Genomic DNA, 17,400 nt, shown 5'->3' on the forward strand with positions numbered 1-17,400 from the left:
CAAGAAAGGGAGATGAAGACTTCTAAATTCTGAATGAAAAACAATGTACGGAAGCAATTTATGGGAATAGACAAAGAAATTCAAAGCCAGAATTTAACATATGGGGATTATAGTCATTTTTACCATAGCAAAGCAAAGTAAAACAAAACAAAGATGTAAAATTATTTTAAAAACCTGAGATTGATGACTAACAAGTTGGGCATCTTTTCATACATTTTTTGGCTATTTGGGTATTTGCTTTTATAATTTCCATATGTGTATATACACCACACACCCAAAAGAATGGCTAAAATTAAATATTAAAATTACAACAGCAAATGTTGGCAAGTATGTGGAGCAACTGAAACTCACTCATACAATACTGGAGGGAGTGTAAACTGGTAAAACTTCTTTGGAATCATTCGTTTTGTACAAAGGAGTCAATGAATCACCAGTCTTTCATAAAAACAGAAATATGTACAAATATGGCCAGAAAATGTTCACAGAATGTTCATGGCAGCATTATTCTTAATAGTCCTAAACTGGAAACAACTCAGATGCCATCACAAATAGAATAGAAAAAAGAAATTTGAGTATATTCATACAACAGAATTCTATACTGCTATACGTACATAGCAGTATATACACACGCAGCATGAGCGAATTTCACTATCACCACTGAGAGAAAAAGCAAACGAGCACAAGAAAAAAAAAATATTAAATGATTCTACTTATATAAAATTCAGAATCCAGTGAAGTTAACCTATGATCAGGACAGTGCTCCCACAGATGACGATGGGGTAAAGACTGGGGGCAGGGGACACACAGAGGGACACTGTGGTACTAGTGTTGACCAATTTCATAATTTGGATGGTTGGTTATGTGGGTGGTTCACTCTGTGATAGTTTATTGAGCTTCACACTTCTTTTTAACTTTTCTTTAGGTTAACAAATTTTTAAATGAACTATAAAATGTCTACAACTTTATTTTCTGGAAAAAATAGTCATACAAAGTCCATTTAAAAATACTAAGTGTAATCAAATTATTTCCTCTATAATGAATGAATATTTTGACAAAGCAAAAAGCTTTTACTTTAAAAAACTTTATAAAGTCATATTTTCTAAACCAATAAAGTCACATGTAAAAATGTATTGTTTTATTTTTATGTTGCACAGATAAAACTAGAAAGACTAAAATTAAATCACTAGGATGATTTTAAAGTAACAAGTTCATTTTTTATAAAAATTAATATCATTTATTTTGGGGGGTTAGGTTAAAGGATTAAGTAAGCACTCACTAGATAAAAAATGAAATATGCCCTTTACTATATATTCTTTCAACTTAAAATTTCAAAAGTTCCTTTATCTTTTTGATGTGTTTAATAAAAGATAAACATTGTGTTATTTTAATGCACTTAACAGGTAAGAAGTAACTTCTAAAGGATTAAACTAACTCAAAAAAGTTTAGGACTTACAGAGACACAGACAGTGTGAAGGAAAGTGAACATACTCCAGCATGGTGAGATCCTCCTCACCACTCCACCCCCAATTCTGTTTCCAGAATGCAGGCCCTCACAGACTTTCCCTCAAGTTGCTCATTTCTAAAGGCAAGAAAATCAAAGATTCTTCCCTGGAGAAACAATCTTGATAGAGACTGATACGTGAGGGGTTTCAAGGAAGCAAACTAGCTCATCAGGGACCAGCCTAGAATGGCAATCATCAGTGACATGTGGGGATTATGCACCCAGAGCTTCCAGGAAGCTGGCAGTATTTCATTCTTAAAATACAGCATGAAGCCCCCAGTCCCAAACATTCGAGATTCTGAGTAAACAGCAACCATACTAGGAGCCAAAGAAAATTCAACAATGCTGGCAGTATCTTCAGGCTTCCCTAGCGGCGCAGTGGATAAGAATCTGCTTGCCAACGTGGGAGATGCGAGCTTGATCCCTGATCTGGAAGACTCCACACACTGCAGAGCAACAAGGCCCGTGCATCTAGCGGCGCGGTGGGTAAGAATATGCTTGCCAACGTGGGAGGTGCGAGCTTGATCCCTGGTCTGGAAGACTCCACACGCTGCAGAGCAACAAGGCCCGTGCATCCGACTCTAGAACATGTGCTCCAGAGCTGCCACGACTGACGCGCATGTGCCCTAGAGGCTGTGCGCCACAAGAGAAGCCACCACAAGGAGAAGTCTGCACACCGCAACCAGAGCGAGTAGACCCTGCTTCACACAACTAGAGAAGAGCCTGTGCAGCAGCAAAGACCCATCAAAGCCAAAAAAAAAACAGATCAGCAGGTCAGTCATGTCTGACCCTTTGGACTGTACCCTGCCAGGCTCCTCTGTCCATGGAATTTTTCAAGTAAGAATATTGGAGTGGGTAGCCATTTCCTCCTCCAGGGGATATTCCTGACCCCTGGGTCTCCTGCGTCTCCTTCACTGCAGGCAGATTCTTTACCAAGAGCCAACAGGGAAGCCCAATAATTATATAAAAAATACTGGTAATATCTTCAGAGAGAGATGAGCAAGCACTGTATTCAATCTATGAACAGAATGCTACAAAACAGCAACTGGCAACTTTGAACTTTCATAATTTAAAGCATGAGAGGTGAAGCATAAATAGATTCAAAGATAAATCAAGGAAATTTCCAGAAAATAGATTAAACAGACAAAAATAAATAAAAGAAAAGAAAATCAGAGGGTCACCCTACAAGGGTCTATTATCCAAAAAATGCCAGAAGTTCTAGAAATGGGAATAGACAATGGAGAACAGGGAATCATAAAAAGAGACATTTGAGAGTTTCCCATTATTGAAGGACATGAATCTCCTGACTGAAAAGGACCCACTGAAATGAAATGCCCACTTCAATCACAGCAACAAACCACACCAAGACAAAGCATCATGAAATTTCAGAATATCAGAAATTGGGAGGGGAAAAAAAAAGACCCAACAGCTCCCAAGGGAGAAAATAGATCCCATACAAAGGAATGGGAACCAGAATGTCCCTGACTTCTAAACAGCAAAGCTGCATGCTAAGAAGACAGTAAGGCAGCATCCTCAGATTTTTAAAGGAAAGCGATTTTTCAATCTAGATTTCTATAATCTAACCAAACTTAGGAGTAAGGGTAAACCAAAAATATTTTCATACATGTAGGGCCTTGAAATTATGGAGGAGGTGCCTTACCACATGAGAGAGTAAATCAAGTAAAAGAAGTAAGTAGGATTCAAGAAAAAAAGGTTTCAGGTATTTCAGTCAGAAAGGCCCTTCCTTAAGCCCCTGGAGCAGACGGAGCAACCTCCATCCTGTGTAACATTCAAAGGAGCCTGTGAGCCTCTGCTTGGCCCATCACCCTGACCTGGTGGGATCTGTGGAAACTGGAACTGTATGTTCTTTCTCCAACACGTTATACCATACTTTAATAAAAAGCCAAGTAAAATGATGAAACCAAACCTCTCCTCACCAGCCCCCAACCGAACCAATCCCCTCAGCCTGTGGAAGTGGCTTGCCCCACTTCAGAGCCAGATAGCTATAGGGGAAAATCAGCATTTGTCCAAACGTGCTTGGAAAGGCCATCTTCGAGTCCAAGCCTGTGATCCGCAGGTGCCCAGCCCACTAGAGACCCAAAGAAGGTTGCCCCTCCCATCCGTGCCTGGCCTGTGCAAGGGTATGCCTTCCGCCTGAGTGTGTGACAGGCAGGCTTCGAGGATGCCCACTAGAAACTCATGGAACTGATGCAATTTGTACCATACAGTTAATGTAAGAGATTTTACTTTCAAACCATGTAAAACAACAGAATATATAATAAAAAACCCTAACAGCTACTTGAGCAAGGTACCTCCTGGTACGTTAGTGACAGTGAGCTTATCTAGTCTCTGCTTTCAGTGAACTAATACTTTCTCACGTGGCTGACTCAAAGTACTGATGAAGAGAATTACCTTCAAAAATATACTGCTGAAAAATTTAAAAGTATGGGAGAAAAGATAATGTAAAACTTTACTAGATGGAAGAGAGTACGGATGTCAAGCTAATTACAAAATGATTCTTCCTGGTTCAAAAAGGTGTTGCCATGACCTTCTAACCCATTGCTGAAGTACACATAAAGCACTCCTTTAAATGGAAAGAGAAAAGTTAACCAAGAAATTATCCTTTTCTCTCCAATCAAAAATTTTAAGAAACATACATGTAATGTTTTCTATATATTGTAATGTAAACAAGATGTTTGTAAAAACACTTAATTTTTAGTGACTGATAAAATTGATTGCATTTAATAGGTTGATCTTGCTGGTTACAGAAGAATCATGTGTTTATGTTTAAATGATTCCTGGCAGTGATCAGTGGCCATTTAAAAGGTTTACAGAGTTATATCCTAAGGCAGTGGCACCCCACTCCGGTACTCTCGCCTGGAAAATCCCAAGGATGGAGGAGCCTGGTAGGCTGCAGTCCATGGGGTTGCTAAGAGTCAGATACGACTGAGCGACTTCACTTGCACTTTTCACTTTCATGCATTGGAGAAGGAAATGGCAACACACTCCAGTGTTCTTGCCTGGAGAATCCCAGGGACGGGGGAGCCTGGTGGGCTGCCATCTATGGGGTCGCACAGAGTCGGACGCAACTGAAGTGACTTAGCAGCAGCAGCACGCTATTAAGGAACCAAGAATAAAGGATAAAAAAGTAACAAGGAACTGTAAGCTGCCTTGGCCATTCATAAATATCTAAACTTGGAATAGTAACTAATATCTGGAATTTCATTCATGAACATGTTGTGGATATTTAACAATTTTTTTTATTATTTTCATATTTCAGAGTATTCTATTTAAAAGAATTATCTGTAAATTTGGCATTAGGATACAAATGTAAATACTTTTAATGAAAATTTGCAACTTTTTAATGTTTTGACATAGTTTTCTATTTGTCTTTATTTCAGACACCAAAATTATAAAACATCTAAGTAATATATTTTGGTTGTTGTTTCAGGGCTTAGGGGTGAATTCACCCTGAGCATGTGAATATAGAGAGATTACTAAATGGTTTTTTAAAAAAAAGGTTCAACAAAGAAGGAATTCCCAAGGACAGCTGTCGTCCAGGTCAATGAAGCAAGCTCTCCAGACTGCCGAGGCCAGTTTCCAAACGGAAAAAATGCAGAACTGACAGAGGTTTACAACTATGCTTAAGTTTTTAGGTAGCTTATACACAGGCTTGAAACATACTGATTGAAGTATATGAAAAAATCATCATTAGGCCTATGAAAAGCTAATCAGGAAGCAAGACAATCATTAACCCCAGAAAAAAAGAAAAAAGAAATGTAAAACAGTAGCACATGGCTCAGCATCAAACAATAAAACAATACTGATATAAGATGTAACAATTATGAGGAAAGAAAAACGCGTGAAGAGGAGAGGTTTTAACAGGGTTGCATACAAAGACGGTCAACAGGTAAAGTGAAAAATAGGTCACTTAAGGAGCAGTAATATAAACATGCTACTTAGAAACATGGAGGCGAAGAGCCTGAAAAATAAACTCAACTTGTTGAAAGCTGTCTCTTGGAGGTGGGTATGGGGAGTATTAATATACAGTCTGTTATAAGTAACAGCTTTATTGAGATATAATTCATACACCACATAATTCACCTGTTTAAAGTATATGCTGCTGCTGCTGCTGCTAAGTCACTTCAGTCCTGTCCGACTCTGTGCAACCCCATAGACGGCAGCCCACCAGGCTCCTCCGTCCCTGGGATTCTCCAGGCAAGAACACTGAAGTGGGTTGCCATTCCCTTCTCCAATGCATGAAAGTGAAAAGTGAAAGTGAAGTGAAGTCACTGAGTCGTGTCCAACTCTCAGCGACCCCATGGACAGCAGCCTACCAGGCTCCTCTGTCCATGGGATTTTCCAGGCAAGAATACTGGAGTGGGGTGCCATTGGTATTTAGTATATTACCAGGATTGGGCAACCATCACCATCAATTTTAGTATATTTTCATCACCCCAAAAAAGAAACCTAATACTCATTAGCAGCCACTCTACATTTTCCCTAAGTCCTTCCTTTGTTGTTTTCAGTTTTAAATTGTGGTAAAATACACACAATACGAAGTTTACTACTTTAGTCATTTTTAAGTGTTCAGCTCACTGGCACTAAATACACACACACTTGTGAAACTATTACCCCCATCCATCTCCACAAATTCTTCATCTTTCCACAGCCAGTAAGAATTCCCCACTGCCTCCCTCCCCAAACCTTGCTGAGGGCTGTTGCTGCTCTACCTTCTATTTGATTCTTCCAATTACCTTATATGAGTGGAAGCAAACAAAAATTGTCATTTTGCGTCTGGCTTATTTCACAATACACAGTGTCTTCAGGGTTTACTCATGCTGTAGCATACATCAGAGCTGCACTCTTTATGAAGGCCGAATAATACTCCAGTGCCCCACCGTGTGCACACACCTTTTAGCTGTCCATTCATGACTGACGGACATGTGGGAACGCTTCTACCTTCTGGCTATCATAAATAATGCTGCTATGAAAATGGTGAATGACTGTATCTGTTCAATCCCCTGCTTTAAGTTATTTTGTGTATATACCCAAAAGTGAAACTGCTAGATAAAATGTTTTATTTTAAGCTTATTTTTATTTCTTCACTTCAGGGGGTGCTGGCCTTCACTGCTGCGCACACTTTCTCTCGCTGCAGTGGGCAGGGGCTGCTCTCCAGCTGCAGCACACGGCTTCTCACTGCTTCTCTGGCTGCAGAGCACAGGCTCCGGGCGGATGAGCTTCAGCGGCTGCAGCACAAGGGGCTCGTTAGTGGCTCACAGGCCGAGAGGGTCAGGCTTCAGTCAGCGGTGGCGTGTGGGCTCAGTGGTAGCAGCTCGTGGGCTCTAGCACAGGGGCTCAGTAGTTCTGGTGAATGAGCTTAGTTGCTCCTTGGTATGCGGGATCTTCACAGACCAGGGATCAAACCTGTGTCCCCTGCACTGGCAGGTGGAGTCCTATACAGGTTCACCACCAGGGCAGTCCTGAAATGTTTAATTTTTTGAGGAAAAGACATATTGCTTTCCACAGTGACCGTATCATTTTATATTTCCATGAGCAATGCGCAAAGGTTCCAATTTTTCCACATCCTTGCCAACACTTGTTTTCAGTTTTTTGTTTTGTTTTTAATAAAAGCCATCCTAATAGGTATGAAGTGGTATGTTATTGTGGTTTTGATTTGCATTTTCCTAATGATTGAACTGAATGATTAGTAATGTTGAGCATCTTTACACGCTAGTAAAGTAATGCTCAAAATTCGCCAAGCCAGGCTTCAGCAATACATGAACCGTGAACTTCCAGATGTTCAAGCTGGTTTTAGAAAAGGCAGAGGAACCAGAGATCAAATTGCCAACATCCACTGGATCATGGAAAAAGCAAGAGAGTTCCAGAAAAGCATCTATTTCTGCTTTATTGATTATGCCAAAACGTTTGACTGTGTGGATCACACTAAACTGTGGAAAATTCTGCAAGAGATGGGAATACCAAACCACCTGACCTGCCTCTTGAGAAATCTGTATGCAGGTCAGGAAGTAACAGTTAGAACTGGACATGGAACAACAGACTGGTTCCAAATAGGAAAGGAGTACATCAAGGCTGTATACTGTCACCCTGCTTTTTTAACTTATATGCAGAGTACACCATGAGAGATGCTGGGCTGGAAGAAGCACATGCTGGAATCTAGATTGCTGGGAGAAATATCAATAACCTCAGATATGCAGATGACACCACCCTTATGGTAGAAACCGAAGAGGAACTAAAGAGCCTCTTGATGAAAGTGAAAGAGGAGAGTGAAAAAGTTGGCCTAAAGCTCAACATTGAGAAAACTAAGATCATGGCATCTGGTCCCATCACTTCATGGCAAATAGATAGGGAAATAGTGGAAACACTGTCTGACTTTATTTTTGGGGGCTCCAAAATCACTGCAGATGGTGACTGCAGCCATGAAATAAAAAGACGCTTACTCCTTGGGAGGAAAGTTATGACCAACCTAGATAGCATGTTAAAAAGCAGAGACATTACTTTGCCAACAAGGTCCATCTAGTCAAGGCTATGGTTTTCCCAGTGGTCATGTATGAATGTGAGAGTTGGACTGTGAAGAAAGCTGAGTGCCAAAGAATTGATGCTTTTGAACTGTGGTGTTGGAGAACACTCTTGAGAGTCCCTTGGACTGCAAGGAGATCCAACCAGTCCGTTCTAAAGGAGATCAGTCCTGGATGTTCATTGGAAGGACTGATGCTAAAGCTGAAGCTCCAATACTTTGGCCACCTCATGTCAAGAGTTAACTCATTGGAAAAGACCCTGATGCTGGGAGGGATTGGGGGCAGGAGGAGAAGAGGACTACGGAGGATGAGATGGCTGGATGGCATCACCAACTCGATGGACTTGAGTTTGAGTCAACTCCATAAGTTGGTGATGGACAGGGGGGCCTGGTGTGCTGCGATTCATGGGGTTACACAGAGTAGGACACGACTGAGCAATTGAACTAAACTGAATGATTAGTAATGTTGAGCATCTTTTTATGTGCTTACTGGCCATTTATTTATCTTCTTCATAGAAATTTCTATTCAAGTCCTTTACCCATTTCTGATTTGGTTTGCTTGCTTTTTGTTGTTGAATTTTAGGAGTTCCTTATATAGTCTGAAATATTCAACCCCTTAGCAGATTTGTAATTCTTCTCTATCATCCCGTTGACTGTTTATTCTGTTAATACTGTCCTCTGACACACAATTTTTCTAATTTGATAAGATTTAAATTATTTTTTCTTCTGTTTCCCATGCCTTTAGTGCCATATCCAAGAATAACTGCCAAATCCAACATCATGAGGCTTTTTCTAAGAATTTTAGTTTTGTCTCTTTGATGCATTTTGGGTTAATTTTTGCATGTAGTGTTTAGATAAGGGTTAAGCTTCATCCTTTTGCCTGTGAATTTCCAGTTTTCCCAATTCCATTTGTTGAAAAGACTCTCTTTTTCTCATTTAATAGAGAACTGGCATTACCTTATAGAAAATCACTTGGCCACATATGCAAGGACTTATGTCTGGCCTCTCCAGTCTGCCCCATTGGTTAGTATGTCTGTCTTTATGTCACTAAGGACAGTGTATGCTTTTGATTACTATAGCTTTGCAGAAAAATCTGAAATCAGGAAGTGTGAGTCCTCTAACTTTGTTCCTCTTTTTCAAGACAGTTTTGCAATTCAAGGTTCCTTGAGATTCCATATGAATTTTTGAACAAATTTTTCTATTTCTACAAAAAATATTGAAATTTTGATAGGGGTTGTACTGAATCTGTAGATTTCTTTGGGTATTACTGACATTTTACTAATATTAAGCCTTCTAAGTGATGAACAAAGGATGTCTTACCATTTCTATACATCTTTAACTTCTTTCAGCAATGTAAAGTTCTCATGGTATAAGTCTTTACCTCCTTGGTTAATATGATTAAATATTTTATTCTTCTGATTTACTGTAAACAGAACTGTTCATTTTTTTTTCAGATCATTCATGATTAGTGAATGAAAATCATTTTATTTTTAAACAAGATGGTTAGATAGCATCACCAACTCAACAGACATAAATTTGAGCAAACTCCAGGAGACAGTGGGGGACAGAGGAGCCTGGCATGCTGCCATCCATGGGGTCACAAAGAATCAGGATGACTTAGCGACTGAACACCACCAACAACACGCATTACACAGATAACAGATAAATACATCAAAAAGAAGAGAAATATACTGCAATTCTCCAAAGCTCAAGTTTAATCAGAAAGGAGATAAACTGTGTTTAAACAGTCTACATTATTCAAACAACCAGATTTCCAAATTTTAAAAAATGTGAACATTTCATACTCTTTAGTATACTGTACTATAAAATGAAAGTAAATTTCCATGTATCTTCCTGTTGACCTGTGGTTTTCTTATTGCAAATATAATTTGCTTTAGTTTTTTTTTTTTTTTTAAATCACACCTTGTAACATTTTCCACCAGAGATTCCATATATCAACAGAGAATTATCTTCTGATTTCTTATATTCTATTCCTTACATCTATGGGTTTTGTCAGATTCTGTCAGTATTCCAGGGACTTCCCTGTATATGGTAAAGAATCTGCCTGCCTGCTCTACCAAAACTTCTCATCCCTGGAGGTATTCAACAGACATTCTATATGGAGATTTCAATCCAGACTGGGAGGGTGAATGGAAAGAATTTATTCGATTTCTTTAATTCTTTTCCTTCTACTATTCTAGGATCATAGCAAATGAAGATGCCAAAAGACATCTGGAAGGTTTAGAGTTAAATAAAATAACAAAATCAACAACAAAACAAAAACAATAAAATGAAAACTTTTGGTTCAATAATGAAATGTAGCCAAAGTGGCTTTGCTGTAAACCTAAGAATGTGCAACTTGAATGTGAGGAAAAAGTTTTAAATTTATTTTCAGAACTTCAATTGTCCACACAAATTCCAGATCAGAACTCTATGAAAAACTATCAATAAAATATTTATTGAATCGCTATTATATTCCCAACATTATGCTAGGCACTAAGAACACAAAAACCAAAATAAATGTTCAGCTCCTGCTTTCACAGATCTCATCATGTAAATAATAACATGCAATCTGGAGGAGCCACCTTAGGTCAAGGGTGGGTAGTGAGGGAAATTCAGGAAAGGAAGAGGTGACCTGAGCTGAGTCTTCAAGAATAAGGAGGAAGTAGGAATGATTTCTTACTGTATTGGGCACTGTACTGAAGGTGTGCAGGTTAAAAGATTACTCAGAGAAAATGTGTAGTTAGGTCAATAAGGGGGACATTGTTGTTCAGTTGCTAAGTTGTGCCTGATTCTTTGTGACTCAATAGACTGCAGTAAGTCAGGCTTCCCTTTTCTTTACCATTTCCGGGAGTTTGCTCAAACTCACCCCCATTGAGTTGGTGATGCCATCCAACCATCTCATTTTTTGCCACCCTCTTCTCCTGCCTTCAGTCTTTCCCAGCATCAGGGTCTTTTCCAATGATTTGGTTCCTTGCATCTGACTGCCAATCCACTGGAGCATTAGCTTCAGCATCAGTCCTTCCAATGAATATTCAGGGTTGATTTCCTTTAGGATTAACTGGTTTGATCTCCTTGCTGTTCAAGGGACTCTCAAGAGCCTTCTCCAGTGCCACAGTTCAAAAGCATCAATTCTTCAGCGATCAGCCTTCTTTATGGTCCAACTCTCACGTCCCTACCTGATTACTAAAAAGACCGTAGCTTTGATTATATGGACCTTCATCAGTAGAGTGATATCTCTGCTTTTTAATGTGCTGTCTAGGTTTGTCCCTTTCCTTCCAGGAGCAAGTGTCTTTTAATTTCATGGCTGCAGTCACCATTGGCAATGATTTTGGAGCCCAACACCATAAAGTCTTTCATTGTTTTCATTTATTGTCATGAATGATGGTCCCATCTATTTGCCATCAATGATGGGACCAGAAGCCATGATCTTAGTTTTTTGAATGTTGAGTTTTAAGTCAGCTTCTCCACTCTCCTCTTTCACTTTCATCAAGAGGCTCTTTAGTTCTTCTTTGCTTTCTGCCATTAGGGTGGTATCATCTACATATCTGAGGCTATAGTACTTCTACTGGCAATCTTGATTCCAGCTTGTAATTCATCCAGTCTGACATTTCGCATAATGTACTCTGCCTTTAAGTTAAATAAGCAGAGTGACAATCTATAGCCGTGACATACTCCTTTTCCAATTTGAAACCAGTCCATTGTTCCATGTCTGGTTCTACTGGTACTTCCTGATCTGCATACAGGTTTCTTGGGAAGCAGGAAAGGTGATCTAGTACTCCTATTTTTTTCAAGAATTTTCCACAGTTTGTTTTGACCCACACGGTCAAAGGCTTTAACATAGTCAGTGAAGGAAAGTAGATGTTTTTCTGGAATTCTCTAGCTTTTGCTATGATCCAGTGGATACTGGCATTTGATCTCTGGTTCCTCTGTCTTTTCTAAATCCAGCTTGAACATCTGGAAGTTCTTCATTCACATACTGCTGAAGCCTTGCTTGAAGGATTTTGAGCAGTATCTTGCTAGCATGTGAAATGAGCACAATTGTATGGTAGTTTGACCATTCTTTGGCATTGCCTTTCTTTGGGGTTGGAATGAAAACTGACTTTCTCCCGTCCTGTGGCCACTGCTGAGTTTTCCAAATTTGCTGGCATACTGAGTGTAGCACATTAATAGCATCATCTTTTAGGATTTAAAATAGTTCCAGTGGAATTCCATCACTTCCACTAGCTTTGTTCATAGCAATGCTTCCTAAGGTCCAGTTGACTTCACACTCCAGGATATCCGGTGCTAGGTGAGTGACCCCACCATTGTGGTTATCCAAGTTGTTAAGATCCTTTTTATACAGTTCTTCTGTGTACTCTTGCCACCTCTTCTTAATATCTTCTGCTTCTGTTAGGTCCATTCCATTTCTGTCCTTTATTGAGCCCAATTTTGCATGAAATGTTCCCTTGGTATCTCTCTTTTAGAAGAGATCTCTAGTTGTTCCCATTCTATTGTTTTCCTCTATTTCTTTGCACTGTTCACTTAAGAAGCTTTTCTTATCTCTCCCTATTATTCTTTGAAGCTCTGCATTCAGTTGGGCATATCCTTCTCTTCTTTCTCCTTGCCTTTCACTTCTTTTCTTTTCTTAGCTAACTGCAGGGCCTCCTCAGACAACCATTTTGCTTTCTTGCATTTCTTTTTCTTTGGGATGGCTTTGGTCACACCCTCCATAACAGAAGAAGCAAGAATCTCAATCCTATGGCCTCCAGAATGAAAACCACATCACAGAAAACTAACCAAAATGATCACATGGATGCCTTATGTAACTTAATGACCCTTATCCGCCACCCTAGATGGTTGGGTCATGGTGGAGAGTTCTGACAAAACGTGGTCTACTGGAGAAGGGAATGACAAACTCCTTCAGTATTCTTGCCTTGAGAATCCCATTAACAATATGAAAAGGCAAAGAGATATGAAACTAGAGATGAGCCCCTCAAGTCAGTAGGCGTCCAATATGCTACTGGGTAAGAGTAGAGAAATAGCTTTAGAAAAGGGGCTGAGCCAAAGCAAAAACAATGACCAGTTGTGGATGTTTCTGGTGGTGAAAGTCAAGTCCAATGCTGTAAAGAAACATATTGTTAGGAACCTGGAATGTTAGGTCCATGAATCAAGATAAATTGGATGTGGTCAAACAAGAGGTGGCGAGAGTGAACGTCGACATTTTAGCTATCAGTGAACTAAAATGGACTGGAATGGGAGAATTTAATTCAGATGACCATTATATCTACTACTGTGGGCAAGAATCCCTTAGAAGAAATGGAGTAATTTAATTACTCCATAATTACTACTAATTACCATAATCAACAAGAGTCCAAAATGTAGTACTTAGGTGCAGTCTCAAAAATGGCAGGATGATCTCAGTTCCTTTCCCAGGCAACCCATTCACCATCACAGTAATCCAAGCCTATGCCCCAACCACTAATGCCAAAGATGAAGCTGAACAGTTCTATGAAGACCTAAAAGACCTAGAACTAACACCAAACAAAGATGTCCACTTTATCATAGGGGACTGGAATGCGAAAGTAGGAAGTTAAGAGATACCTGGAGTTAATAGGAAAGTTTGCCCTTGGAGTACAAAATGAAGCAGGGCCAAGACTAACAGAGTTTTGCCAAGAGAATGCAGCACTGGTCATAGCAAACACCCTCTTCCAATAACATGAGAGATGACTCTACATATGGACGTCACCAGATGGTCAATACTGAAGACGGAGAAGCTCTATACAGTCAGCAAAAACAAGACCTGGAACCGACTGTGGCTCAGATCATGAGCTTCTTATTGCAAAATTTACACTTAAATTGAAGAAAGTACAGAAAACCACTAGGCCATTCAGGTGTGGCCTAAATCAAATCCCTTATGATTATACAGTGGAAGTGACAATAGAGTCAAGAGATTAGATCTGAGAGACACAGTAGGGTGGAAAGCCATATGAAAAACTACTTACAAAACATAAGATGAAATGTTATAAAACAGAAATGTTATAAACACAGATTCAATGAGGAAGAGGAACACAGCACAGGAAAGGCAGCACACAGACGCCAGGGTCTGAGCTGGATTAGGGAAGGCTTGCAGATGCTCAATGGGCCACAACCCAGGGAAGATACAAAAGTGTGACATGAAAGATATCTAGGGTGGATGGAATCTGCATGTGGTTCAATTTGGCTAAAATTGATATGCAGCCAAAGAAGGAGTAGGAAGAGAAATATAGTGAGACAGGAAGGAAGAAATGATACTATAAATGCAACTGGGAGATGCTAGTGACAAAACCTTCTTATTTCTTTTTCTGAAAAAACTTTATTTTTAATTTGAATGTTAAGAATTTTTTCTTATTCCTCTGTGGGAATACTTGATTCATGAAATATAGTAACTTCCGTTATTGCAAACACTTTTTTTAAACTTAAGTTTTATTTGCTTTAAATTTACCTGTTTTAAAGTTTGATATAAAGTAATTGCTTTTTTGTAATTGATGCCTCTGTTTTTTTGCTCAGAAAGTCCAGTTGGAATGTAACTACAAGGAATATTATTAAGATCCAACACAAGGTAAAATAGGAGGAGGAGAACCAAAGTAGATTCGATTAACAGCATGTGAGAAGAGAAAAAGTAGGAGAGAAAAGCACTGTCTGGAAGGCAAGATGCATTAAAGCATGACTTCCCAACTAACGAGCCCAAGTTGAGTCAGCTGAAGATGGAGGAAGAATACTAAAAGATTATTTTCAAGGTTCAAAGGAGACAAATCTACATTTGCTTTCTCAAGAGTTATAGCTGTTTCCAGTTTCCATAGATTTATAAAATACTAAGTTTTCTCATAAGTCCAAGAATCTTAGCATATCTATGACTTTGATGGTTTCATCAAAACGGCAGTTATCAAACTGAATTCCATTCTAATTCCACGTGATTCAAGTAACCAATTCCTTTTTCCTCCTAGTAAACTCCCAAGTGTTCTTTGGTAGACCTACTTTTTCCTCTAAATGCTATGACGAACAAGAAATTTAACTTGAACAAGTTCAAGAACACCTTTTGGTTGTTTCAACTTCCACTTTTGTGGCTTTTAAGAATCTACGACAGTCTACTTTGACATAAGCTTTTGGACATCCAAAAATTGATGAGAAAAACAGTGAATACAATGCAGATATCTAAACTTACAGGTAACAGTAAAATAAAAATTCACTCTGACTACAGAAAACAGATTACTCACCTGCGACCACATTCTGAATATTTACCAATGTTTTTTAATATTAAGGCAGCTGTTAGTCGGATGTGTTTAGTTATTGGTCCCTCTTTTTCATCCTTAAAAAGGAAAAGAAAAGAAAAAGAATAAAGGTCTAAATCATACAGTGTTCACACCTTCACAGTTAAGGCTTCCAAGGCTTACTTACTGTAAAGTCTCGAAAGACAAGATTTCTTGATCCTCTCCTTAGAGCCATAAGGGCAGCACTGGGATGATTCACAATGGCCTTTTGTGCTCTAGGAGCTGAGCTTGTGCCCCCTACAGCTGGCTGCCTAAATATACCAGGGAGAGGAAGAGACTGTTAACATGACAGTTCAGGCAGACTGACAACAAATGACTAACCTGCCAAACCTGAACGTGGTTATCGAGGTAGACACAGCGTGAGTAAAAGTTCTGGTGGCCCAGCAGTAATAATTACTCTTTGTGCCAACTGAGGCAAAAGGGTTCGTGGTCTTTTATTTGCAATCTATCAACTTTAAAGCAAACAACAGATGTCCTAGTACAACTCATATATATATAAATACAACATAGCTTAAAAGTTGAGTTCATATCTTTGAATGCAATGTAAAGATGTTAACAAAGAACAGTCTACAAGTTGAGCTGCAAATTAGTTTTGCTAAATGGTACCTACAAGTAAAATATATCTCCTAAGAGTGTACTGGTATATGTATAGGTCACCCAGGAAAAGACAACCTAATACGATAATAACATGAAGTTACGCTAACTACTACATTTCAAACTATTACTATCTTATAGAATTTTTTATTAACCAATTTCAATCAATCATTTCAGTATAGCTCTAATGTCCTTTAGCAAAGATGGAGGGACTGCAGAGACAGATTTTATAAAAATGAGATTCAAACTACTCTAGGTTTCCTTTGCCACACAGAAAAACTGCATCAGTATCTGGTGTATTCTGCTGAGGCAACAGTGGTGAGAGAACTGGTTCTCAGGGAGAAAGTCCTGTTTCTGCCCCTCACTGGCTGCATGACTTTGAACCATTCAATTTGCCCCTTTGTGCTTCAGGTTTCACATCTGTAAAGTGGGGATATTTCTGGCATTTTTTTACATGAGTAAACTAATTTTGAATACTAAGTTAACATAATAGCAATCTCTAAATTGTAAGCTAGTTTGTGTCTATATCTACATATAGATTTCTCTAGATAAAGATCTGTGTATTGACACAGCTAAAAATTATTATTGACTTTATGTATAAATGACAAAGATTTTTTATTGTAATGGATATACCAAAATAACCCTCAAAATTTGAACAAAATCAAACATATTGCAGCATACTATTTTAAGCTACATAGAAGTGAAGTGAAGGTCACTCAGTCATGTCCGATTCTTTGTGACCCCATGAACTGTAGCCCACCAGACTCTGTCCATGGGATTCACCAGGCTAGAATACTGGAGTGGGTTGCCATTTCCTTCTCCAGGGGATCTTCCCAATTCAGGGACTGAACCTGGGTCTCCTGCATTGGAGACAGATTCTTTACCATCTGAGCCACCAGGCAGGCTGAAAGCTACATTAATAAATACAAAGTAAATACAGTTTACCCTTGAACAACATGGGAGTTTGTGTACCCACTCTCCCTGTAGTCAAAAATACGCATATAACTTTACACTTGAACCCCCATACCTGCAGTTCCATATCTGTGGATTCAACCAACCAGAGATGGTGCAGCACCACAGTATTTACTGTGACAAATATCCACTTGTTAGCAGATCCTCCCAGTTGACACCTGTGTTGTTCATGGGTCAACTGTACAGTGAAAATTATAGAAAAAAGTATCTGGCAGAAAAGTGACTTGCCACTGCTTTGAGGGTAAATCCAAACTCATGTTTATGGCTTATGAAAGCCTCATTCTATAGATCTCAGTTTGGATTCACTTTCTATCAGAAAGCCTACTATGGTCTCCTACATTGGTGTAGGTGGGCTTTCACAGTGTCCTGTGCATTTGATGCCATTTAATAAGAATTATCTATATCTCTCATTGTATCTCCAGACTGGAGAACAGCAAAACATATCTTGGTCATGTATACCTCATGTCATATTTTAGTGCCTAGCTGAGGAATGAATAGTAATGGAG

General features: G+C 39.1%; 1 protein-coding gene across 1 annotated transcript in view; it reads right to left on the reverse strand.

The window, feature by feature from the left end:
• Nucleotides 1-17,400, reverse strand: part of ARID2 (AT-rich interaction domain 2) — a 205,175-nt gene that overhangs the window by 2,179 nt on the left and 185,596 nt on the right. Inside the window, exons 19-20 of the mRNA XM_052640681.1 lie at nucleotides 15,456-15,579; nucleotides 15,275-15,366 (exon numbers count right to left, since the gene is read on the reverse strand). Of these exons, the coding sequence (XP_052496641.1) occupies nucleotides 15,275-15,366; nucleotides 15,456-15,579 (216 nt within the window). The remainder of the gene's footprint in view (nucleotides 1-15,274; nucleotides 15,367-15,455; nucleotides 15,580-17,400) is intronic.

This window comes from Budorcas taxicolor, chromosome 5 (assembly GCF_023091745.1).
Source record: "Budorcas taxicolor isolate Tak-1 chromosome 5, Takin1.1, whole genome shotgun sequence".
Lineage (NCBI taxonomy): Eukaryota > Metazoa > Chordata > Mammalia > Artiodactyla > Bovidae > Budorcas > Budorcas taxicolor.